Source organism: Taudactylus pleione, unplaced genomic scaffold (genome assembly GCF_031769625.1).
Source record: "Taudactylus pleione unplaced genomic scaffold, aTauple2 ptg000040l, whole genome shotgun sequence".
NCBI classification, from domain to species: Eukaryota; Metazoa; Chordata; class Amphibia; order Anura; family Myobatrachidae; genus Taudactylus; species Taudactylus pleione.
This window is the reverse complement of record NW_028284442.1, coordinates 18,191,366-18,218,782: the sequence shown is the minus strand read 5'-3', so window position 1 is coordinate 18,218,782 and position 27,417 is coordinate 18,191,366. Positions and strand designations below refer to the sequence as shown.

Here is a 27,417-nt window from a genome sequence, read left to right as displayed (position 1 = left end):
GCCTAGAGTGATGAACAGTGGGTGTGACATTAAGCCACACCCCCTTCTCAGGAGTGCGCAGAAGTGCCCCTTCTCCCAGACGGCAGCCTGCCCGCTGTTCACCCTAACGTGAACACTAAAAAAAAAAAGATACTGAGAGATAACATCTATATACTAATAATATTATAAGAATGTTGCATGAAACAATTGAATAAAAAGATAATGGTGAGATTATATAAGAATGTTGTATGTCTGTTTGTTCCAAGTTGGCGCAAAAATTAACTGAACTGATTTTCATTTTGTAGTTGAAACTCCTAGAAATTACCTGCACTTTGTTTTATCTCTATCCGTCAATTTAAAGCTGAGCAATAACAAAAACAAAATGTTTCAACATCATTAATGCAGGAGATAGGTGTGGCTCCATGCGTGCGGCCGGTAAGGGGAGGGGAGAAGTGCTTTAGGTCCATGTTTACTTGACTCGGATAGGCTACATAGCAGTCTGTGCACAGGGCACACAGTGACATTGGTGTGAGTGGTGGGTGAAGGAGCTGCTGCCACCAGTCTGTATAGCACTGCTGGTCACGTGGGCCACTCCCACAACAGGGTACCTGTGCAAAGCAATACAACAAGTCCTCGAATTAAAAAAAAAATAAATGGCAGAAGCGATTTCCTCGTGGGCGAAGCCGCGGGTAACAGCTAGTTGTATCATAAGAGTATACGGTGAAAAATATTCAGATCTAACACCACCGTGTATTCATAAAATGGATTCTGCATATTTAAATGTATATTATTATTATCCTTTATTTATATGGCGCCACAAGTGTTCCGCAGCACCTTACATAGAACTAATAGGTAAACATGTAACTTACAGTACATTACAGTGCAGGACAAGGACACGACTTATATACATTGCTGAAATAGTGATTAAAGCACTCACAATAAACTGCCGGGAGTTGGTGGTCCCGTGTAAGGTGCCCTAATGGGGAGTAGAGAGTAGAAGAAAATGTAAAGAGAAGCACATGAGGGAAGAGGTCCCTGCTCATGAGAGCTTACATTCTAAATCGGCACAACTATTAAAAAGATAATATGGTATAAACATTATACTATTTTAGTGTGCAGCACTTGATGTGACTGTAATTATGCATTAGATACCCTAGCTGGCGCGCAAGAGTGTATTTATAACCTGTACAGGCCCCTCAGTGATAAACCTAGTGAGTGCTGGCTGAGTCCTGTCTGATGCTAAGGAAAGTAAATTGCACCAGGTGATGGTTTCTGGCAGACAGCCTACAATTTTTCTAATGGTTCCTTAATTTAGAACACTTCTTGTATTTTTATTTCTAAAGGGCTTCTAAGTTCTACACCAATTTGCCCATTCATTCCCTTCATTAAGTCAGTTCACATGTCAGTCCCTGTGGTTAGGCTTTTGGGGGGGAGAGTAGTATGTGAATAAATATATATTTTCTTGCATACCTGAACTGGTGGGTGTACCATTTTAGTATGGTTAAAATACAGATGGCATTTGGGTATGCCAATTTCCCCAAAGTATTCAAATCTATGGATTATCCGTGTCTGATACAAGTGCAGTTGCCTTTTAGGCACATTCCTTAGTCTACCGTGAGTTGTATGTATCCTTCCTGAAATTGTGTATCAAGAGTGTTTGTGTAGCTTGCCACTGTTGGTCTATCTGTTGAACTTCAGAATGCATATGCTATTCTGAAGAGGAGGAAGAACTGAGCAGGTGCAGATCTTTCAAAGCCCAAAAGCGAGGACTGCTATGTCGCCTCCTCTTTGCTATTAAAGGGGATAACACGTTTTCTCCAATTATGTAATCTTATTATTTGAAACTTTTTTATTAACGGGAATGATTTATTTATTTATTTTTGGAGGGTGAGAGGGAATGAGCATTGGAGCAGAAACCCCACTCTTGACAGAGATACATTCGTATAGTACAGAAATTCATCAGATTGTAATAACTAACTGAAGGTTTTACAGGTGAAACAATTCCATATTGAGGTTTCTACTATAGTGGCATGTGTGGTGTGCATTACTGCTACATCTATATGCATAAACACATTTAGCCTATAATTAACCCTGACTCATTGAGGTTATAAGTACTCCCTGAAAATTTTCTTAGTCCAGTTAATTCAGCTCTCCAATGTGGGGTGTCGTCAGCTAAGTGCTTGCCAAGTGACTGCATCCATCCAATGTAGGCACTTGTTATATTGGACCATATTCCGATACTTGGATTCACAGCTGGGTCTGCACATTGTTCGTCTTGTGCGCAGTTGCTGAAATAAGTCATGAAATAATTACTCTTCAAATTTGCTTAATGGCAGATAAACCACAAACATTCAAATAATTTGATCAAAGTGAAGTAACACTAAAGTGGTCTTAAAATGCAGTATTATGCCTAAACATGGTTTTAGCATTTACATTGAGATGGCATGTAGAATCCTGCTTGTTGCAAATTAGGAACTGTGTATTAATGCCACAGTTTTTATTTCATGAAATTTCAATGGAAAAAAAAACACCAAACACTTTGGTTAAATATTTGATGTGTTAGAGCAAAAATAATTGAATATACAGTTATGTGGTATTATAAATTACAGTGGGTCAATGCAGTGTGTAAATAGTCATTAATTTACATAATAGCTGTGAGATTCACGCAACAACTAAAGATAGAAAAAACTTTAGTGTCACCAACCATGAATGCTGTTATCCCTCGAATGTGGTGTTGCATCAAGGGAATACATCACAATTTTACTAAAGCTTTCCGTAACATCTGAGAACTTTGGTACACTTATAAATTCCAGGGTCCGCTTAACCCTCTCCATAACCATTTAGCTATTGCTCATGTTAATGATTATACTCTTGACCAAGAACCTCAGGTATTTTTCTTTAGCTGATGGTCTCCTGTAGGATGTTTTCATTCCATCTCTCCTTCACATTTCTTCCCCTCTTTCCAATTCCTCAGAGCTATACACTTTAAAATTCCATCAACAAGGCTGCTTGCATGAAGGCTACTCCTTTTATTGGAAGTAGCCTAATTACATCCATTTTTGTAGGTCATTGGGACTGCTTTCTATAAGTGGGCAATTCCATGGTTGCAGACCAACATTCAGAGCACACATTTTGAACTATGTTCTTAATAATCTAGTCTTAAATTTTCAGAAACAAAACTGAAAGTGGTATGAGTTGGTTCTCCAAAAGATGTAGTGTAGGATGAAACATAATGCATTGGTTTCAAATTAATATAGTTTCATTTCAGGACCATTAAAGTTTTGGTGGCAGACTAGCCCACAAGACATCAACATTTATAGTGAAGCAATTTAATCAAAAGTCTGAACTAAAGCCGCACATCTACATTGTAATCGTACCGTCGTTCCCCATCCCCTGCAGTGCCTACACTGAACGATTAGTCGTCTAGTGTAGGCACCCTCCCTTATCACTGAACATGGTCAATCTGTCGTTATCAGCAGATTGACCGGCATGTTCGGGTGATGATTGATGTCAGAATCGACCAGCGGGAGCACGAGTCACTGGTCGTTTCCAACATTATAGTGTATGATTAATGAGCGATTGCATGATTACAATGTCGTAATCATGCAATCGCTCATATCGCCTAGTGGATGTGTGCCTTAAGTATTACAATTTTAAGCAATTTTAATTCTATGATACACAGTACATGTTAGAGGTCATGTCAATGTGTTATTTTTATAAAATTTAATTTATTTACTTGATAAAAAAATATATTCGATGACTGACAAAGTGGTTGCGGACTAACAAATGAAAACCCATTGCAAAAGTATATTGAAACAGCGTTTTAACATTGTTAGTCTTTACTCTAGGTCCAGCGTCGGGCAGGGCGCTGGACCTAGATAAAGGATACTTCTGCACGCCAGTGGCGCGGCAAATGAAAAGGCGGCGTGTCTATGATGTGTCCCCCTTTTCGTCACTCCTGGGGGCGTGCCTGGCTCTTACGGACATGCCGGGCAGCCCCCAAACGCTGCGGTCACTGAGAATAGATTCTGGGTGCATGCGCTCTGCATCCATTCACCGGTGGTGCCGCGCTGGAGCGCAGGGTGCTTTCTGCCCTTTAGAAATGGGCTGAAATGCTAATTGTAATAGATGCCCTAGACAATTGAAAAGGAAATAAAATTATCTGATGACACATCGATTACAACCTTGAGCTACTATCTCAGAAAGGAAAAAAAAGCATGTACATTTGAGTAAATCCAGCATTACAAGCAAATTTCTGCATGAGAGTATGCAAATGTTGAAATATGGATTGCTTTACTGTGCTGCCTCCATGAATGCTCCATAACTGTAGCATTCTCCTTTACCTATACACAGTACACAAAATGCCATGAAACCAGGTTCTTGCTAGAAGAGCCGAAGCTGCATGCATGCAAGTTCATGGCTGGAATCTCTGGGTGCATTAGCAGGCACTGGCGGCAAACTGTAGCAGCCAATATTGGTGGGCAAGCCACCTGAACCAAGGTAACCTCACAGAGTAAGGATGGCCAGCTGTGGAGAGACCAGATAAGTAACATGGCACATGGTAACCTTGGCATCGCTTTAACCCCTGCCACTGAATCTGTAAGTGCTACTTGTGCCAGTTGCCAGTACCCCATATAAAAAATAAATAAATACTACCTGACCTATCTATACAAAAGACATGAAAAGAGGACGAGCTGCTTTATATACTGTTTAAGGCACAGGTTCTAAGACTGTCTTCAGGACCCCAAACCGTGCGCGTTTTCCAGGTCTCCTCATAGAATCACAAGTGAAATAATTAGCACCAACTCTGGATCTTTTAAAATGTCAGTAATTACTACACCTGTGCACCTGCTGGGTGACCTGGAATACGTGCACTGTGTGGGGTCCTGAGGGCCTAGTTTGAGAACCACTGGTCTACGGCTACTTATACTATCATTTACTCCTAACTCCCCAATTGGCACCTAACACTTGGTTGCTGAGGCCCTGCTGCTTGTATTATGCAGCTATGTTTATAAACCTTGTCCTGCATTGTTTTGTATTACTATTAACTGTTTTTCTTTTGTGCTCATTTATATACTGTGTAAGGCGCTGCAGAACCTTTGTGGCGCCATATAAATAAAGGGTAATAATAATAATGCCTTTTTATCTACAGCCATGGTCTAAAGTTTTGAGAATTACACAATTGGTTTTCCCAAAGATTGCTGCTTCAGTGTTTTTAGACCTTTTTGCCAGATGTTACTATGGTATACTGAAGTAAAATTACAAGCATTTCATAAGTGTCAAAGGCTTTTATTGACAAGTACATTAAGTTTATGCAAAGAGTTAATATTTGCAGTTGACCCTTCTTTTTAAAGACCTCTGCTATTTGCCCTGGCATGCTGTCAATCAACTTCTGGGCCACATACTGACTGATGGCCGCCCATTGTTGCCTAATCAATGCTCGGAATTTGTGGCTTTTTGTTTGTCCACCCACCTCTTGAGGATTGACCCCTAGTTCTCAATGGAATTAAGGTCTTGGGAGTTTCCTGGCCATGGACCCAAAATTTCAATGTTTTGTTCCCCGAGCCACATAGTTATCACTTTTCCCTTATGGCAAGGTGCTCCATCATGCTGGAGAAGGCATTGTTTGTCACCAAACTGTTCTTGGATGGTTGCTCTTCAGTATTCTCCCCAGAAAATATTTCCAGCCGGGTGGCATCAAGAAGTAGCCGGGTGGGAGCTTTCGCAATAATAAATTGTTTAAAACCCTGACCTAATGATTTAAACTTGAAATAACATTTTATATATTGATTCCCCTCTTCTTATTAGAAGCCCAGTCGTCTGATTAAGAAAAAGCTGCAAGGTCTGTAGGATCTGGTCCTTTTTATACAGCTGCCAGATACTGTCCCCACTTGCAGGCTCCCAAAGTGCCGAGTGGTAGGCTGTTTCTTGCTGGGTGGTGCACCCGCAATAAACAGCCTGGGGAGGACACTGCTCTTGGAGGATGTTTTGGTACCATTCTTTATTCATGGCCCACTCCCTTGGCTGAGAAGCAACCCCACACTAAGTCTCAGGATGCTTTACTGTTGGCATGACACAGGACTGATGGTAGCGCTCACCTTTCCTTCTCCGGACTAGTGTTTTTCCAGATGCCCCAAACAATCTGAAAGCGGATTCATCAGAGAAAATAACTTTACCCCAGTCCTCAGCAGTCCAATCCCTGTACCTTTTGCAGAATATCAGTCTGTCCCTGATGGTTTTTCCTGGAGAGAAGTGGCCTCTTTGCTGTCGTTCTTGACACCAGGCCATCCTCCAAAAATCTTCGCTTCAGTGTGCGTGAAGATGCACTCACCTGCCTGCTGCCATTCCTGGGCAAGCTCTGCACTGGTGGTGCCCTGATTCCGCAGCTGAATCAACTTTAGAAGACTGTCCTGGCGCTTGCTAGACGTTCTTGGGCGCAATGAAGCCTTCGTCACAACTATTGAACCTCCTTGAAGTTCTTGATGATCCCATAAATGGTTGATTTAGGTGCAATTTTACTAGCAGCAATATCCATGCCTGTGAAGCCCTTTTTGTGCAAAGCAATGATGACTGCACGTGTTTCCTTGCGGGTAACCATAGTTAACAGAGGAAGAACAATGATTTCAAGCTCCACCCTTCCAGTCTGCTGTTCTAACTCAATCAGCATGACAGAGTGATCTCCAGTCTTGTCCTCGTTAACACTCTCACCTGTGTTAACGAGAGAATCACTGACCATGATGTCAGCTGGTTCTTTTGTGGCAGGGCTGCAATGCAGTGGAAATGTTTTTGGGGTTAAGTTCCTTGTCATGGCAAAGAGGGACTTTGGAATTAATTGCAATTCATCTGATCACTCTTCATGACAACCTGGAGTATATGCAAATTGCCATCATAAAAACTGAAGCAGCAGACTTTGTGAAAACCAATACTTATGTCATTCTCAAAACTTTTGGCCATGGCTGTAGCCTGTCCCTACATAGAAAAAATTTAAGAGGAGTGTGCTACTGTGCAGACTTCCTGTTCTCTAGTGAGGCCTCATGCCATCTCCCAGGATGGCTGCCGTGATCACTACTGTGCATGTGCAGGGACCATATATTCTGTACATGGTGGGAGATAGAAGTCTCCTACTTGGCTCCTATGAGAAACCCGGTTAATACCTAATGTAAAGCTGTCAAAGCATCCCTGCTCCACTACCAGTTTACAGGATACACTCACGGCTGGTGAGCTATATAGAACCTTGCTCCGCTCCATTACCATTGTGCTTGTAATAGAGAGTTTGACTGTACCTACTATACTTCAATAAACCAACACCACCGGTTAAGTAACTGGGCTGTCCATAGTTTGAGTCAACCACAGGCGTGTTTCCTACATAACTCTGCAATCACACCTGTGCACACATCATTTCAAATCCTTAAATCTTTATAAACGTGAAATCTTATAGGTTATGCTGAATTCATAAAACCTACCATAAAATTAATAAAGTTGTGTAATAATACTTGTTAGTACGCAACCATCAATTTTACTGAATGTGCTAACTTTTGAGTTTTCAAATATACCCAATTATTGGCTCATCTTATGTAGTAAGAAAATTCCAAGTTTCTAATCATAATTTTTGTACAAATAAAAAATAAATATTAACATGGTCGCAGACTAACTGTTGGCACCATGGGTAGTTATAAAAGAAAGTATACATAATTATTTCAACTCCAAACGTCTTAAAACAAAATCCTAGCCTCCTTTACGTTGGCAGCCATCTTTAAAATTGCAAAGCATCATGGGTATGAATGTTTGAATATTCATGACATTTATTAAATTGAATTGGTCCAAGTGCATGACATTATTAAAATGCTTATAACATTCATGAAATTAATGTGAGGAAAATGCAGACCAGTTTAGGAAACTAGAATAAATTGCCTTTCCAAAAATATCTAACACTTCTATATTTAATAACATTTTTCATGTTGCAACTTTGTCCACCTTAATGTGGAATTGCCCAAAAGCATATTCTTTCTTTCTCTTTTTGCAATTTATACCATACATTTTTTTCAGTTTAATTCTCAATGTTGTCTCTCTCCAGCCCTATCTTAAATTTGTAATATTTTGTCTGTTGTGAATAAAGAATTTAAAAAAGGTGCATATCAATGTAGTACGGTCACAAAGATATAAGATATATCATAAAGGTATTGCTTAAGGAAAGAAATTATTATTCACCTTTGTTCTCAATCATAAATTATTGCTAATATATTGTCTATATTTTGGGTGTGCTTGTTGGCAACTCTAACTCATGATAGATATAAATGGCATTGGTCAGTTTGTCATTGGCAGTGATGGGTTGGACAGGTGTTTAGCAAGTAAAATGCCATGGGGGTGATTCAATTCAATGTGAATTGTATAGTGTCGGGACGGAGCTCCCTAAACTATTCAGTTCAGCACGCTGTTTAGTCCGACCAATGATTTCTCTCCAGGAGGGTACGAGAATAAATCAGACTAAAAAACCGGCTGCAAAACTGTTTTCTGGCTCCGTGCGGTGCTAACAGCCTTGCGGCCGGCACTTTAGTCGGAGAATGCTGATTTTCGTGACTAAACACCCAGGTTAAGTCGTGAGAAACTGCATTCTCCGACTCAACTACTTCCCAACGGAGTGAGCATCGCGGTGAATTGAACAGCTCCGGGAGCTCCTTCCCGGCGCTATTCAATTCACGCTGAATTGAATCACCCATTCCCCCCCCCCCCCCCCCCCATCTCCCCAGGAGGATTATTTACAGACTTTTGCTAAAAGGGTCAAATTTATATTTAATCATAGTGGCTACTTACACTGTTTTTTGGTGAGTTCTTGCTATGGTTAGTAATACTCCTTTTCCACTGCTGCAATAAACCGGGTTATTGCCGGGTCTACCCAGGTCGCGGCTCAGTGGAAGAGGGTCCCAAAAAAAAAATCCAGTGCTGCAGTGTGAAAGGGGTGTGACCCAGTTTGGAAGCTTGTTGTTAATCCCGGGTTGGAATTTAATTTTTTTTTTTCTTTCCCATTTATGATGAAGACATAGTTCACATATAATTGTTCTCTTCAACATGTAAGCTGCTTCTTGTTATAAATTAATTTTTCCAAGTCATCTACTCTAGTAGACACGTGTCCTGACAGGGTAGTTTGCGATTAATACTATAGGCTGTACAATAAGTAACAACCCAGGTGCTGTTTGCCATTTTAACATTTCTCTGCTGTTTATCTCCTTTTTTCTGCGCACTGTATGTAGAGTTAACGGTAAGGGTTTTTTTCTGTTTTTGGGTGGTTCTGCCACATGCTTTAAATAAACGTTTTTTAAAAAAGGCATTACATGTCATCTTTTACCTTTAAAATAAAAACAACTCTCTACAGTGGACAACCCCTAAGATTTCTGTGGATAGCATTCTTAAGGTGGGAATTTAATTGTTTTATCGCATCCGATCTCCCATCTAAAGTGATGGGAGATTAGGGTGCGGTATTACATTATTTGGGGGCACCCATGATTTATTGCACATGTTGCGCCCAATTAGATCAGGTTTAGCCGCCTAAAGTGACTAAACCCGTATACAGTCCTGGGTAGCGTGCTCAAGCATATTTCTGCTTGCCGCCTCAGGAGGGTGCTCCCGCAACTACTTTTCTGCTTGCCGTGAGCAGGAATGTGTGCTCCCGCAACTATTCATGCACAAATGGAGCAGCAATTTAATTGCTCCAAGGGGCGCCCATTAGTCAGAACTGCGGACGCAAACAGTTGAATTCCCCCTCAGACCTGTTCTAGTGTGACAGAGACTTAACCGGATATATCTTCGTTGTGTTTTTGCAAAGCCACTCTCACGCTTGGATTTCTTAAATTGATAAAAGCATCTAAAATCATGAATTTTTACCTGTTTTTGTACCTACAATATTAGTAACATCAATAACATTCATTCTCAGTAAATTTTTTACCAGTTTGCAATATTGTTTTCACCAATATTGGCCAAAGACTACAGCAATAGGCTGGCAAGGATAAAGTAAGCGACAGAGCAGCAGCACAAACACATGGCAATTTCAAAGAATAGAGCACATCTATGAAACAGTGCCACTGCAGTGGCAGCCAGGATGGCAGTTTTAATAAATGATTCTATAAAATGTTTTCATTAATCAAGAACTAGATCAGGATAGCATCGGTAAATAGAGGGGGAGTATTTCTTGGAAGTCAGGCAAAGGATGAATTGATTTTTTACTAACTACTATTAGAAAAAAAAAAAAAATGACAATGAGGTTGTTAATTTGGAAACTGATTCCAAACAGCAAATCATAGGCCTCAGGACAATACAAGAGATTCAAGGCAGAGTAACAGCCAAGTCTTTTACACACCATGTACAGAGAAGGTCTAGCTTGCAATAATTACTTTGGGGTGTAGAAATGGGGATACCAATGCACAAAGTTAGAACAATAATATATGCTGTGTCTCAAAAACACACATTTTGAAAAATACAATTCACATTGATTAGAGTAGACTGCATTATTTTTCCTATGCCTTTTTCTTTTTTTTAGGAAATAAGAAATAGGTCGTCTTTGGGGTGCAGGTCAGACACAGCACAGTATATTTTGAACAAATAAACTTGAAATCAAGTGACAAACTACATAGATATAGTATGCAGAGGCTGGTACTCCATCCCAATCATCCACAGCTAAAGGTAATGCAGTGTCGGAGAATTTGCTGCTGCAATCATGGGGCTTTGTACGATCAGAGAAATCGGTGGGATCCACCTGACATACTGTCAACATTTCAGTTTGTTTAAACTTTCGTCCTCCTATGTAATCCAACACACGGGAGATCCTGATCATCTTCATTCTCTCACTCTCATGTTGCACAGCACTCTGTTTGCAGCCCTTGTGTCATTCAGCCATCCCCATCACATTTTATAGTCTAATGCTGGGTACACACTGACAGATATATTGGCCGATCAGTTGGTCTGTAGACAGCCTGTACACACGCAGCCGCGGGGAAGGGGGAGCTGGACACGCCCCCTGGTCGCCGGGACCCGCAGACACATGATGGCCGTTCAGTGTGTATGAACGACCATCATCTGCAGATCACCCGATCTGCAGATATATCTGTATAGTGTGTACCCACCTTAAGCACATTAAACTAGTTAGCTGATGTACTGTAGCATGATCCTCAACTACAGGGCTTGTGCGAACAAGACTCATGAATATATTGAATTACTTTGCGTTTGGGGGAACAAGCAAGTCATTTATGACAGATGTTTTAAAGTCTCCTTTTAAATAAGGATGTTTTTTTGTATGTATTTGCATTTAAGTTAACATTCTATGAATGTGTGGATATAAATTTGTGGAATTTGTCAAAACTGTTTGCAACCTTTAATGGATGTTTCCATTTTGCTTTCTAGAATAGGATGGTAGTCTGGCACTACTGTTATTCTATGGAGGCTTGCAGCAGCCTGAACAGCATGCCAGGGTTGAAAAGTGCATTTTCATATGTCCTGTAGCCAGTCAGCCTGATCAGACCTGATTTGGAAATTAGGCAGACAGGATTGGCTTAGAAGAATAGCCCAAGAGCTGCAAGCTTAGAGCACAGTGCCAACATATCAACTAATCTGCTTTATCTGCATTAACTAGTACAGTTAATCAAGAAGCAAAAGTTTTAGCAGGGTGTTAACAGCCAGTGCTGGATGTGAGCTTGTGACGCCAAAACAATGAATCACAGTTGTATTCTAATAATAGTTTAAGTTTACACTTTTTAAACCTAAAACAACCATAGTGTTTCTTGTTAAATTTGCAATCAAGTCTACTTCACTGATATCTAAAACTTTCATGTTATTTTTTTGTATATCATATTCATATAAATATTTGAGGTAATTTATAGGTAATAACTATCCCTGCAGCTGCAGGTAATGACCAGTGACCCTGTGCTGCTAGCGCTATCGCACAGTCTGGCATATCAAGCTCCAGAGGCTGCAATTTAAGATAAGTGATTTTTCTCTACCGCAGCCAGAGAGAAGATTGTAGTCTGTCAGACTCAGCAACCGGGGCCTGCACTCAGGAAGAAATTGCGAAGACTTATTTGCATAGGAGATGGGTCAGGTTGGGGCCGCTGCATATGACAACTCCACACTGGCTGGCAAGTGCATCTAAGGCATAGTCTTCCTTTATGGCGGCTCTAACTGTATTGGACCTTCAGGGAATTAGCCCACAGATATCAAGTTGTCTTCATTTGTCAATATAGGGTCAGAATCTGCCTCCTGATTCTGATCGATCATGTTGGATAAAGTGAGTAGTTCTACAGCCAAGTTTGGTGAATGATGTCCATTTTTTACTTGTTGAAAATGTAAAGCTAAATTGCTTAATGGACAGTATGCAAGGATTTTGGAATAAAACGCTACAGATGCACCTCGTAACTGCCAGAGTAGTATAATAGTCTAGTGCTAGGAGGGATCATACTCCTGTATTTTTCTATCAGGAGGATGGAGAAGTTGCTGAGTATTTGGACTTTGAGGAACCTTTGATTAAGACTCTTCTAGACCATAGGTTCTCAAACTCTGTCCTCAGGACTCCAAACAGGTCTTGTTTTCCAGGTCTCCTCACAGAATAACAAGTGAAATAATAAGCTCCACCTGTGGCACTTTTAAAATGTCAGTGAGTAATGAATATACCTGTGCACCTGTTGGGTAAAGCATAAACTGATTGGGATCCTGAGGACCCAGTTTGAGAACCACTGATCTAGATGTAAAGATTAGTGCAGTTTCTTACCATCCAAAACGGCAAGAAGGCTTAGGCTAGTTTAGAGGAAGAACAGTTTGTCTATTTACTTTACTTTTGTGAGGTGTGTGTTCCAAATCTAAAAAGCCGAGGGAAAAATAATTAGGGTCATATTCAATTTGGAAGCGAAAAATCCATGCTGGACTTTCGCTCCACATCGCAGGTTTTCCGGGGATAAAGTATCTGGCGCGTGCCCGCTTTATCCCCGTATTCAATTAGAAATCAACGAAAACGGGAGCTGGAGGAAAGGTAAGTATCGCCAAAAAACGGGAATTTTCGGGAAATATTCCAGGGACCCCCTAAAGATGTATAGATATGGGGGATCCATATGGGTACCCCCATTTTTATCTGCTGAAGTCAGGGTTTCTAATAGCCGCGGCAGGTACATATTTGCGGCTATGATGAAGGGGTGAAGAATAGCACTTGGCAATAGTTATTTTTACCAAAACAAAATTCTATCAAATTTGGGGTACATGAAAATGGGGGTAAGCATTTTTTTTTTATGTCCCTAGAATGATTTTCAAAAATTCTGCAAAAAACGCACCTGCTGCTACTCATGCAATGAAGAAAACACCTTCCGCATACTTGGGAACCCCTCTGAATTTAATTTGGCTCTTTTAGAAGTGTGTTCCCTATTTATTCATTTTTTACCCCCAAAATTAAAGTACATTTTTTTGGGGTGTCCAGAATTTTTTTTTACCTTTTTTGACAGTTTATTATTAAATGACATTCCCAAAGGTGCAGACTTTTTTTTTAAGCCTGCACCCCTAAACCCCAATTCTGCACTTTTTTTCGCCACCTATTTCAGTGGTGAAAAGTTACCCCCGTTTTTTTTCGAACCTGCGAAAAGTCTTTGAAATTGAATACGGGGATAATTGAAATAGGCGAAAATGACGTCATCGCTGATAAATTATCGCTGATTCCGACATTTCGCTCCAAATTGAATGTGACCCTTAGTCCACAAGAGTTAAGCTGGGTACACACCTATCCGATCAGTCTGCTGATCATGTGAACGCTCCCGATCAGCCAAGTGCTGTGTCCCCAGCTTGACCCCTCAGCTGCCAGTGAGGCCTGCTCACACTATGCAGACATAGCTCAGTGTGTACGGGCTTCTGTGGGATTGGGAGGTTGGTGTGACAAATATTAATCAGCCCATAAGATGCGACCTCCTGATCATTTCAGAAGCGTTATTACCCGTTTATCTGAAGAGCAAAAGGTGGTTGGTACTCTTCTCATTCTTTTTTGGCCCTAAAGCAAGATAGATCTCTTTGGCCCATTTTGAACTTGCAGCCTTATACACCCAGCTTTGGGTGTGCCATCTGTTTGAATATCAAGGACCATCCTTTCAAATTTCTTGTTCTACTTTTCGGCCTGGTAACAGTACAAAGGCTGCTTTATGGAGATCATGCAGGTTATGGCTGGTCTTCTATGGTCCATAGCATGACTCCTTCCTTACCTGAATAATCTGTTGATCAAGGCAGGGTCCCTGACTCATTCCAGACCGAAGCATGTAGTCTACATTACATTGACCAGGAATGATTAAAACTCTCCTTCAGCATCTAGCGTTTCTTAATGCTGATTGATTTTATACAATGTGTATCATATTTTATGAGTGATATAATATACAATTGCCTAAATTGAAGTGCTGTCATTGTTAAATATGTTCTGCTATGTCGCAGGTTCTCCAACTCTGTTCTCAGGATCCCAAACAGGTCATGTTTTCCAGGTCTCCTCACAGAATCATAAGTGAAATAATTATCTCCACCTGTGAATCTTTTGAAAAGTGTCAGAGTAATGAATGCACCTGCTGGGTGACCTGGAAAACGTGGACTTTGTGGGGTCCTGAGAACAGAGTTTGAGAACCACTGTGCTATGTTAATATAATATATAAATATAAAATACTCAGGTACAGTTGATGTAGTCCCACCCCTAAATTGTATTGAGTGATAGAAATTCCTCCAAATATATCATACAACCTTGGCACTCACCTACTTACATTCCAAATTGTATTTCATTTACATTCAGGGAATGTTAGATCCAAAATATTGCAATCATTTGTCAAGCTGACCAGCCACGTCACGGTATTACCATTCTGGTCAGTCCCTACACTGACTCTCAAAAATATATATTTTACTGTGACTGGTGGCCGCCAAGTGTGTTGTACAAACACAGATGATAGGAGCGGCACTCTGTCTCCAAACAAGAGAATGTGATAATCGCAAGTACCAACATTTCAGAATTTATTCCAATTCTTTCATCAAGGCTTTAGGACATACAAAACAAACTTTCTGTATGTACCCCCATTACCATACTGCGTTGATGTGGCCGTGCACGAAACCAGAAATTCAAAACCGGAAATCACGTTTATAAACCCAGAGTGCCCCCATCACTATGACAACTATAAACATACTATAAAAGTAATGCTGTTCCATCTACACTTAAACAGTTGGCAAGTGGCTTACTAATCTTGTTTAATAACTAATATGCGCTTCTTAATGGTGCAAATGGATATTGAATAAATGATGTATACAATATAGCTTGACTTTTCCTGGGTGCCATCTAGTGGTGAACACAATGTAAAACAGTTGACTATTTAAACCTGAAGAGGGTTTTAAAGATAATGCAGTAAATAGATTTTCTCTTTCATCCACTAGGGGACACTGGAGGTGCTTACGCTGGGGTATAGAGGCGTGGATGACTGGAGCTGGCACTTTAAATAATTTAGAAGTGTGAAGCTCCTCCCCCTCTATGCCCCACCAGCCCTCAGTTTAGAAAATGTGCCCTTGGAGCTGGTCACAACCTGCTGTGCTCCAGCAAGCCACATAATTTATTTCTTTTATTTCATATATATTTTATTTTTAGTTTTTCTTTCTTATTTTAAGACATCTTTTACATATTTTTTTCTTAAGTACCCTTCGCCACCCCTCTAAAGGTGGGGTCCGGGTTACTGGCACCCTGTTAACCTCCTGGGTTACAGGAAGGAGTCTGCAGTGCTTAACCAAAAGCATCTGACAGCTCCTTAATGCCGCACACAGCACACACCACAGCTGCCTTCATCTGAGTGCTGTTCAGAACGGAGGAAACTGAGCCATCCGGAGAGGGAGCGCAGTGAGTATGAATCACATGCACATCCCCCGGTCTCCTGTCCTGCGGCCAGCGCTGGCTTCTCCCCACTGATGAGCGGGGCTAGCTGCTACTACTCAGCGGGGCTTGCACAGGGGGGAGATGATCCTTCAGGCGGGGGCAGCCATTTTCCGGCCCTTCGGGCATAAAGAAAGGGGACGGAGCCTAACAGCGCGGGCTCCCTGTCTCAATAGAGCGGGCTCCCTGTCTAGATAACGCGGCAGCGGCTGTGTGCACAGCGTGGCTGCCGTGTTTAACCTGTTTTAAAGACTGCATCTCTCCACTACAGGTCATATGCAGTATATACAGAGGCTGATTCTCCTGACTACATCCCTGGCAAGAGGTTGTGAGTAACACTGTGGTGTTTGGCAGGGAATCCAATCTGTGGGAAAGAGTGGGGGTGCCTCTTCCTCTGTGTCCCAAACCAGCCTTCTGTTTTATTTCTAATTTCACTTCTGTCCCTCTGTGTCTGGGTGACTGTGTATATCCATGTCAAACAACAAAAGCGGCTCAAAAGATGTTTGTCTGTTCTAAGTGTAACAACAAACTATCCAAGCCGCATGCTGCTGGGTCCACGTTATGTGATGCTTGTATAGCAGTAGATCCACCTATGGCTATTACTGCCTCACCTGCTCCCCCATGGGCCGCTGACATGGTAGGAGTAATGACGGATTTAACGTCTGAGTTAGCTGAGGCACGTAAGTCTCAACCTCCCTGGGTGGCGGGGCTAACCAAGTCTCTAGACACCCTGGTACAGGTTATGGGTACAGTGGTGCCTGCACCCTCCACCTCCTACCAAAGACCGACAAAGCGTACTCTGGCGACTGTTCTCCAATCAGAAGAGTCGGAAGAAGAATTCCTCGCTATGGAGGAAACAGAAGAAGGGGAATTGGAGGAAGCGTTACAGGACGCTTCCCCTTAAGAATTAGAGTACACTTCTCCCGGGGTGGAATCTCTAATTTTGGCGGTCAGAAAAGTTCTGAATCTACCTGAGGATGTAATACCTGCATCCCAGGAGTGTGAATTATTTCATGAACAACCAAAGAGCTCTGCAGTTTTTCCGTTCTCACAGCAACTTCAACAGCAGCTATCAGTGGCCTGGAAGCAACCGGATAAACGGTTCCAAATTCCGCGCCGGTTTCCGTCTAGCTATCCTTTTCCATCATCCATGATGGAAAAGTGGGAAACACCCCCTCCAGTAGATGCGTCAGTCTCCCGTCTCTCTTAGAAAACAGCACTCCCAGTACCAGGAGCTACAGTACTAAAAGATCCTTCGGATCGTAAGTTGGAGACAACGCTAAAATCAATTTATACTGCAGCGGGTGCTCAACTTAGACCCACCCTTGTTACCGCTTGGGTTAACAAGGCAGTGGTCGGCTGGCTGACCAGTTGTTTACCGGTTTGGACTCTGGTACCTCCAGAGCAGAGTTACGTCTACTAGCAGAACACATCCATGAGTCTGCAGTTTACCTGGGAGAAGCTTCGAAAGATATCAGTCAGATTAGTGCTCGCATACCTGCTTCTGCTATTTCGGGCCGCAGAGCCCTCTGGTTGCGCGCTTGGCAAGCGGACGCAGAATCCAAGCATGCGGTGGAGGGTTTATCTTTCACTGGCGATATGCTGTTTGGCCCGCAACTGGACAAATGGATATCCCAGGCCACGGGGGGTAAGTCTTCCTTCCTCCCGTCGGTTGATCCAGCTCCCAGAAGACCTTACAATGGACCTTTGTTTCATTCTTTTCGTGCGCCACATTCCTTTCGTGGTAGAGCCAGAGGTGCTCCCACGCAACATAGAGGTTGCAGAGGTAGAGGTCGTCCACACCCTGTTGCATGTAGACCAGAGCCCAAACCAGCGGAAAAGCAGGTGGCATGACGGTCTTCCATCCCACCTGGGACCTCCTGCAGTGGGAGCCCGCCTGCAAAACTTTCAACAGATTTGGAACCAGACCTCTACAGAACCGTGGATCCGCAGACTAGTTTCCCTGGGGTATCGAATAGACTTCGAAATCCCCCCTCCACCTCGGTTCTTCACCACACGTCTGCCAATGCCTGCAAGCAATGCCAAGGTTTTACAGGAGGCTATCCAGTCTCTAGTAGTATCATCTGTACTAGTTCCGGTTCCGGGGCATCAGAGAGGTTTGAGGTTTTACTCGAACCTGTTTGTAGTACCAAAACCAGATGGCTCGGTCAGGCCCATCTTAAACCTCTGAAGATTTATCGCTTCAAAATGGAGTCTCTGCAGTCAGTCATAGCGAGCTTGGAACCAGGGGAGTTCCTATTATCCCTGGATATCAAGGATGCCTATCTCCATGTCCCCATTTGGGAACCTCACCAGGCTTTTCTGCGTTTCGCCATATTGAGGATCATTATCCATTTCGGGCATTGCCGTTCGGGTTATCCTCTGCTCCCCGCGTCTTCACCAAACTCATGTCAGTCATGATCGCTCTCCTTCGGTCATCGGGAGTGAACATAAATCCCTTATTTGGACAACCTGTTACTCAAGGCTCCATCGGTATCTCTTCTATCAAATCAGGCCTTACTGACATATCAGACCCTAATCCAACACGGTTGGATAATCAACTTCAAGAAATCAAATCTCAATCCGTCCCAGAAACTTTCTGGGCATCATCTTGGATACGGCCTCACAACGGGTTTTTCTTCCAATAGACAAGGCCCGGGATATCCGGTTGTTAGTTCAGCTGGTCCTCAGAACAAGGAAGGTGTCCCTGCTTCTTTGTCTGCGTCTCTTGGGGAAGATGGTAGCAGCTTTCGAGGCACTACAGTTCGGCCGGTTAAACTCCAGGGTGTTTCAGCTGGACCTGCTAGCACAGGGGTCAGGGTCTCATCTGCTTCTTCATCGACAGATCCGTTTGAGCCCGGTTACCAGAGTGGCCCTTCTTTGGTGGACACAATCCAACAATCTGTTAGCGGGCAGAAGATTCGGAGTGTGGGACTGTATCATCGTAACTACGTATGCCAGCCTTCAAGGATGGGGAGCAGTAGTCCTCGATTATCACTTTCGGGGTCGATGGTCCCCTCTAGAACAGAAGTGGCCCATAAATGTGTTGGAACTCAGAGCGATTTACAATGCTCTGATAGAGGCAACAGACTTTCTAAAGGCTTGTCCGGTAAGAGTTCAGTCCGACAACGTGACGGCCGTCGCTTACATCAACCGCCAAGGAGGGACTCGGAGTCGCATGGCTATGCGGGAAGTAACTCAGATCCTTCGGTGGGCCGAAAAACAGTCAGTAATCCTGTCGGCGGTATTCATCCCGGGTGTGGACAACTGAGAAGCAGATTACCTGAGTCGACAGGATATGCATCCCGGGGAATGGAAGCTTCATCCAGAGGTGTTCAACGCACTGATACGTCGATGGGGATGTCCTCAGGTGGACCTCATGGCGTCGCGATTGAATCGTCAGCTCCCAGTATACGTCTCAAGAACTCGGGATCCGCAGGCGGAAGCGGTAGACGCCCTGACAAGTCAGTGGATCTACGACTTCGTTTACCTTTTTCCTCCGATTCCGCTTCTTCCTCTTCTTCTAAAAAGGATAAAACAAGAATCAGCCTCTGTAATTCTCGTAGCTCTGGACCATCCTCTGAGAAGTTGGTTCTCGGACCTTCGGTCCCTATTGTCAGACAATCCGTGGCCCCTTCCTCTACGCTCGGATCTTCTACAGCAGGGTCCATTCGTACACCCCAACTTAGCGCAACTGCGTATAACGGGGTGGCTCTTGAAACCGATATCCTAAGACGCAGGGGCAGCCCAGATGCGGTTATTCCCACCATGCTACGCGCCAGGAAGCCAGTTTCGGCTACGCATTATCATCGCATCTGGCGTGCTTATATCTCATGGTGTTCCAGTCGGGGTCTTCCGTCTAAAATTTTTCGGTTGTCCCGGTTTCTGCTTTTCCTTCAGACGGGTCTGGATTCTGGCTTTCGGCTGGGGACTCTAAAGGTGCAGGTTTCTGCCCTCCATTTTCTTTCAAAGAAAATTGGCCCTCATTCCTGAGGTGCAGACGTTTCTTCAAGGGGTCTTGCGCGTGCAGCCTCCTTTTGTACCTCCGATAGCTCCGTGGGACCTAAACTTAGTGCTTCTGTTTCTTCAGTCGCCCATGTTTGAACCTTTTGTAGGAGGTCGATCTTAAGTACTTGTCTTGGAAGACTGTCCTCCTCCTGGCTCTCGCTTCGGCTCGTAGAGTTTCGGAATTGGGTGGTCTGTCCTGTAAGCCACCTTACCTTGTGTGTCATGCTGATAGGGCGGAACTCCGGACGGTAGCCACCTGTGGTTAGGGCTCTCCGCATTTATGTTGCCAGGACAGCGTCCCATCCGTAAGTCTGAGTCGCTTTTTGTCCTCTATGATGCTGTTCGGAGGGGTTGGCCGGCATCTAAGCAGACTTTGGCACGTTGGATCCGGCTTACTACTCATCAGGCTTATGATAGTGCTGACCGTCGGCCTCCTTCGTCCATTTCGGCTCATTCCACACGTTCTGTGGGTGCGTCATGGGCGGCCGGTAGAGGAGCCTCCACGTCACAATTGTGCCGTGCGGCTACTTGGTCTTCAGTTCACACGTTTGTCGGGTTTTACAAATTTGATACGTTTGCTACTTCGGCATCCCGTTTTGGCCGCCTTGTTCTGCAGGCGCCGCAGAGTGCTCCCGCCCGTGGGGAAAACTTTGGGACGTCCCCAGCGTAAGCACCTCCAGTGTCCCCTAGTGGATGAAAAAGAAAATGGGATTTTGGTACCTACTGGTAAATCCTTTTCTCTTAATCCACAAGGGGACACTGGACGCCCACCTCTGCACTCTTGGCCTGCCTGTTCGGCTCGTTCCGTATGTTGGATGCTTCTGTCATGTGTGTTCTTCTCTCCTTTTTTTTTTTTTTTTTTTTGTTTACTCCGCTTGTTCTCCATCTCCTCTCGGTTTTAATTTTCTAAACTGAGGGCTGGTGGGGCATAGAGTGGGAGAAGCTTCACACTTCTAAATTATTTGAAGTGCCAGCTCCAGTTATCCACGCCTCTATACCCCAGCGTAAGCACCTCCAGTGTCCCCTGTGGAATCAGAGAAAAGGATTTACCGGTAGGTACCAAAATCCCATTTTTTAATAAGTGTGACTCCTTTTTAATTTATAAGTATTAATAGTATGAGGTAAACATTTAGGCAAACAAGCCCCTCATGTTATTGATAAGCAAACAATGATGCAGAACTACAAAGTATGGATTGTGTATTGACATACAGTTTCTGTCACTATAATATGTATTTGGTTTTAAATCTTCAAACTGCAGCGAGACCTTTTAAAAGACGGTATATGTATCTGCAGAATATTGCACAGAAGGCTAATATTTTGCTGTACATCTTATTGCAGATTTGTTGTTTGAACATCCCTCATGTACAGTAGCGCACACAAACAAAATCTGCAAGGCTTAGCAATCACCTGATATTGGCTATTTACACATCGTCAGTTGTCTGAAGCAGTATGAGCAGACATTTACAGAGAATATCTAGTTATTTACATCAGTCCTGGTCCCAGTTAAGCTTAAAATCTGTATTCCCTTCTACATGTACACACACTATGGTTCATTTTTGTCAGAAGCCAATTAACCTACAACACAGGTTCTCAAACTCTGTCCTCAGGACCCCACACAGTGCACTTTTTCCAGGTCTCTTCACAGAATCAAAAGTGATATAATTATCTCCACCTGTGGATCATTTAAAATGTGTCAGTGATTAATGACTACACCTGTGCACATGCTGGGTGACATGGAAAACATGACCTGCGTGGGGCCCTGAGGACCAAGTTTGAGAACCACTGACCTACAAGTATATTTTTGGATTGTGAGAGGAAACTGGAGAACCCGGAGGAAGCCCATGCGAACACTTGGTGAACATACAAACTCTCCACAGATGGGGCCCTTGTAGGAATCAAAACCGGGCCCCAGCCATGAGGTAGCAAATCTAAGCATTGAGCCACTATGCTGCCCAATGAAAATGCTGTTGATAACATGACGCTAATGAAGATCCCCATGCAGTAGTCTGTTAGCATGCCTCTTTTGCAAACCTTTAGGAAGAATTTGTGGTGTCAGCCTGTGTTCCTAGTCCACTTTATCTTGCTCATGAAGGTCACCTGTGAGAAGGGGGCCTGGTTTTTCATCTTTATGAAAGTGCCACTCTCTACAATGGCACTTAAATGTTTGACGTGCTTCTCTGATAAGTAGAAGTGGCTCACGAATGTTGTGCGTCATTTAATATGCATGATCTACACAATGCAGGTTATTATCTGTCCGAGTTCAAACATAATAGGCTTATAGTACATTTATTTTGGTATTACAATTTTCTTGTTTGCTGAAAATGTATCTATGTATTTCCCAACAAGGTTACATTTGTGTTTTTGTTTATAGTTTTATAAATCTGTCCCATTCATATAATAAGGAACAGTCCTATACATATGTATTAAGTTCAGAGCCATCAATTTTGCATTTAAAGGCACACCTAATTTATTAGAATGATAAGCAAATCTTCGCTTGAAACATAATTGGTGAATGGCCCACTTGCCCTGGAATTTTTACATATATTTTGTCCAGTTTACAGTACGTCAGCTTGTGACTCTGTAGATGAGCCAGGTTGTACCTCCGTGAAGTGATTGCATACATTTCACCCCAACACTGAACAAAGTACTTTTTTTTTTTATTATTATTATTATTTGTGATCACCCTAACAGCGTTGTTTTTGTCCATCCATAATTGAGAATGTTTATTTTCTATTACATAATTGAGTATTTTAAATCATTTTAGAAATAAGTTACATCATGTACTTTCAAAGAATTATGCCTTTAAAATATTTGTGCATTTAAGTAATAGTTGTTTGACCCTATACACCTTTACTTCTATTTCTGAAAAAGGAGATATAGCAAATGTTTTAAAACTGAATCATTTTACCACCAAAACTACTTTGTACTTGGAATGTTATCCCCAAACAGTCCATTTTTGATTTGTAATTGTTATTCATATTAACGCACATCTCATCACATTGCCAAAATGTATTGTGCCTTATCTAGCTAATAAGATTGTAATACTCTGCTTTGAGCTGCTGGAAAAATGTGCTGATCTGACCCCGGATGGGAGTATTCTTGTGATGGTGCCACCACAAATGCTATAGGTTATGTTAATGAGGGAGGGGCAGAACTGATGAGCACATAAAACAAATAGGATGTTGAAATATATTTTAATATTATTGGTTCATCTGTATTTCAGGAAACCCAGCGTTTAATGGCAGAGCCAGTCCCTGGAATAAAAGCTGAGCCAGACGACTGCAATGCACGTTATTTCCATGTCGTAATTGCCGGCCCGCAGGATTCACCCTTTGAGGGAGGGACTTTTAAACTTGAATTATTCCTTCCTGAAGAGTACCCAATGGCAGCTCCCAAAGTACGCTTCATGACCAAAATATATCACCCCAATGTAGACAAGTTGGGGAGGATATGTTTAGATATTTTGAAAGGTAAGTCACTTAGAACGTTTTTTTATTCAGTTTAACTTCCCATCCTACCCCTTTTCTCCTGCCATGATAGGTGGGTGTGGAAACTCCTGCAGGTGGTGAAAGAGCAGTTACATAGGATCAAAGGTGCGTACATGTAATGATTTTCTGCACGCTTTGTCCTTAACGACGTCGTTATCATTAAGTCGTTCAAAAAATCGTCCAGTTTCAGGGGCAAAGTGATGAACGATAACTACCAATGCGCGCTTCCGTTTGTAGTTATCGTTCATCGCCCATTCTGACTGTCCTACATGACTATTTCAGCTAAGCACAGCAATCGTTGATGAAATCGTTGTGAAAATCGTTCATTTCATTACATAAATTCGTTCTATTTTTCAAGGGAAAATATGACGGGAAATCGTTAACACAAATCGTTACGTGTGTACGCACCTTTTAATGTTTTCTTTTATAGTGTGTAGTTTAGGGGTTGCCATCCTCCTGTCCTCGAGAGCTACTAACAGTTCACGTTTTCCAGACCTAGCTGGTGCACAGGTGTATTCATTACTCACTAACCTATGAAAAGATCCACTGGTGGAGCTAATTATTTCACTTGTGATTCTGTGAGAAGACCTGGAAAACATGCAGTGTTGGTAGCTCTGGAGGACCAGGGTTTGGCTACCCCTGGTGTAGTTAATCCAACTAAAAGTCAGTGGCAGCAGCTTTAGTGTTTCATCTGCAGTACCCCAACAACATAATTTAGTGCCAAAGGTATTAGCTAGTAAGCTCATATCAATTTGCTCTGCATCGGCTATCTCGCACGCATTATTTGGAAACCCGTACCTTCATCTTCATTCATGGCTTGACAGCACTGTCCTTTTTTCCATCACATTCAGGGAGGTTCTAATTCAAGCTGCTTCCATCTGTGCAAGTATTTCCATAATACTTCCTTCCCTCACATATTACCTCATCCATTCCCTTATTTTTCACCCTGACTTTGCAGCTTTCTCCTGCTTTGCCTGCATATTATCTCAGGTGTTTTTGGCAGCTTGAATAACAGTCATCACAAAAATTGCTGATTTCTATGGTGTATTATTTCTACTTCAGGGTCCATAGGGTATCCACAGGATACCTTGGGTATAGGTGTGACGTCAGTCGCAGGGCACCAAAGAGTTAAGCTTTCAGCCTCCCAGGATGCACTAGGTCCCCCTCCTATACCCCGCCCCCGGGCCAAGGCACCTCAGTTTAGTTTGGTGCCCGGCCGGAGTCGGGTGCACCTGTTGGAGTGGGGGCTAGAAGAGCCCCTGAAGCTTATTCTTCATGCAGCTGTGGCTGCACATCTGGATGTACAGCATGGACAGTCAGTCCTGACGTCCATGCTGTCTTCCCTACACCCCGCCGGTACCAGAACGCCGGTACTGATCCGGGGATGCTGGTGGGCGTCTGGGGTCACAGCTAGCGGTGACCCCAGATGCTCCGGACCATGGCCGGATTCAAGGGGGACAGAGGTAAGCAGCGGGGTCCCGCGGTGGGTCCCCGCTGATCACATGGTCCTAAGTCCCCAGGCAGGGGGCTCCCTGGGGACTGGCTGCAGCGTGGAGCCAGGCGACCAACCTGCGCTTCCACTACCCCCTGGGACAGCGGACCGCAGCAGAGCGGTAGCGCTGCGGCGTCCCAGGGGTTAAATGCATGCCAGGGGAGCGCGCCTTCCCTGTCTCACAGCCGGCGCCTCCCCCGCTGCACACAGCCCTCTCTGCATGCTGCCGACTGGTCCTGTGGCAGCGCTCCTCCCCCAGGCCAGCCTCCTCTCTGCTCCTCGGCGGCCATCTTCTCCAGAACGCATGGTGAACGCTGCTGGAAGCGCTGGACGGAAGCATCGTGGTCTGGGTCCCCCCGCATACCTCTCCTCCGCTGTGGTCAGGTCTGTGTATGCAGCGCTGTGTCCTACCAGGCCCTGTGTCTGTGTAGTTGAGTGATCAGCGCTGTTAGTGCAGGAATTGTTATTTTTCTGCATTGTATGTGACTGTGCTAGCGCTGCTGCCTGTAATCTTTTCTTCTCTAAACTGTCAGCTTTATTACTGTCCCTGTTCTTTCTGCTAAAGCCCTTGCGGTGCGGTGCTGCAGGGTGGTCTCTCGCCTATTTAATACTTAATTGGTGAGAGAGGTCACATACGTGGTGCCATCATGTCTGAAAGTGATTTTCCCCTCCGGCTACAGTGTACCACGTGCAAAGTACCGTTAGCGGAGGGGGAGGGTAGCGCGGAGGGCCTTTGCCGGCAGTGTTTGTCCATGGCGCGGCCTATTACGGTTACAGCACCGGTACAGGAGCCGCCCTGGGCTTGTTTCGCTCAGGCGTTAACAGCTTTAGTGGGCCAGTTAGCTCCGCAGCCCGCGTTTACTCCGATGGGTTTGTCCCAGCAGTCTGTGGTGTCGTCACCCATGCAGGGGTTCCCACGACAATTGGTGGTACCCCACAGTCTCCCTATTTCCCCGCTCCCGGGTTCTCAGGAGCCAGCGTGGGTTAACTCCCTGACGAGTTCTGTACAGCACTTGTCGGATGTGTTGCAAGGGGAGTCTGTGATGCGGTCTCATAAAAGGCCGGTGGCGTCTCTGTCCGCTCCTTATGAGGATGACGAAGGGACGTCTGATGATGGGGAGATTCTAGATCCTTACGATCAGGAACCTCTCCATACTAAGGACGCTGATGCTAAGTCCAAAGTATATATTCCTGGACTTATTCGGGCGGTCCGCACAGCCTTGGTGATTGAGGACGAAGTTCCCCCAGCGGCTAAATCTAAGTATGCCTTTTTCAAAGATGTGAAGGGCGATGCCACAGTCTTTCCTCTTTCGGGTCAGTTGGTGGACCATTTAGAGGAGGCGTGGAAACAACCTGGCAAAAGATACCAGCCGCAGAGACGCCTGGCGGTGGCTTATCCGTTCGCGGATAATTATTTTGCGAAGTGGGAATCCCCTCCACAGGTGGATTCTCACGTGACCCGTCTTGTCCGTAGTGCCACATTGCCGATGCCATCCATGTCCTCCCTTAAGGATGCTACGGACCGCAAGGTAGAAATCTGCCTGAAGTCCGCTTATTCCCTTGCTGGGGGGGCAGCACGGCCGGCTATGGCCATTTGCTGGGTTGCCAGAGCGATGGAGCGCTGGGCGGAATCATTAGAGGCTTCTTTTGAATCCGACTGTCCGGCCGATCAGGCGGAGTTGATTGGCAATCTCCGTGATTCGGCCACCTACATCAACGAGGCGGCTCTAGACATTAGTACTCTGGTGTCTAGAATTTCTTCAGCAGCGGTAGCTGCTCGTCGCACCTTGTGGCTGCGATCCTGGAAGGCGGACGCAGATTCCAAGAAAGGTCTGGAAGCGTTGCCGTTTACCGGAGAAGTTCTCTTCGGTCCGGATCTGGATAAGATTGTGGCCACGCTGGCGGCAGCCAAATCTGCCTGTCTCCCGTCGGCCGCTGCTCCTTCTGGTTCGGGACCATCGTCCTTTCGGTCATCTAGGGCCCAGGGCAGGCCCAAACCACAGTCGTTTCCTCGACAGGCTGGCCCTAAGAAATCGGTCAAGCCCCGGAAGCAGGCATGGAGTACCAGACGTCCGGCCCCCAAGCCAGATGGCAAGCCTGCGGCCTGACGGTCCGGGCCTCCCTTTGGGGGATCCCAGGGTGGGAGGCCGCCTGCTACAGTTCGCCCAGTGTTGGTCGACCACTACGACAGACACTTGGGTTCTGGAGGTGGTTTCCCACGGATACGCCCTCTCCTTCCGGCACAGACCCCCGGCTCGCTTCTTCACCACGGGTCTCCCATCAGACCGGAACAAGGCTACGGAGCTGCGGAAGGTATTGCACACTATGATCCAGGCTGGAGTTATAGTGGCGGTTCCATTCTCCCAGAGGGGCCAGGGTTTCTATTCAAATCTATTTTTGGTACAGAAACCCAATGGGTCATATCGTCCGATTCTCAACCTCAAAGCACTCAACAAGTCTTTGCGGGTCCCGAAGTTTCGGATGGAGACCCTACGGTCCATCATTCTGGCGCTGGAACCTGGGGACTACTTGGTGTCATTGGACATACA

General features: G+C 44.2%; 1 protein-coding gene across 1 annotated transcript in view; it reads left to right on the top strand.

The window, feature by feature from the left end:
• The window catches only part of UBE2N (ubiquitin conjugating enzyme E2 N), a 46,640-nt gene that overhangs the window by 4,659 nt on the left and 14,564 nt on the right, over positions 1-27,417 (top strand). The window contains exon 2 of the mRNA XM_088454553.1: positions 23,112-23,358. Within this exon, the coding sequence (XP_088310679.1) occupies positions 23,112-23,358 (247 nt within the window). The remainder of the gene's footprint in view (positions 1-23,111; positions 23,359-27,417) is intronic.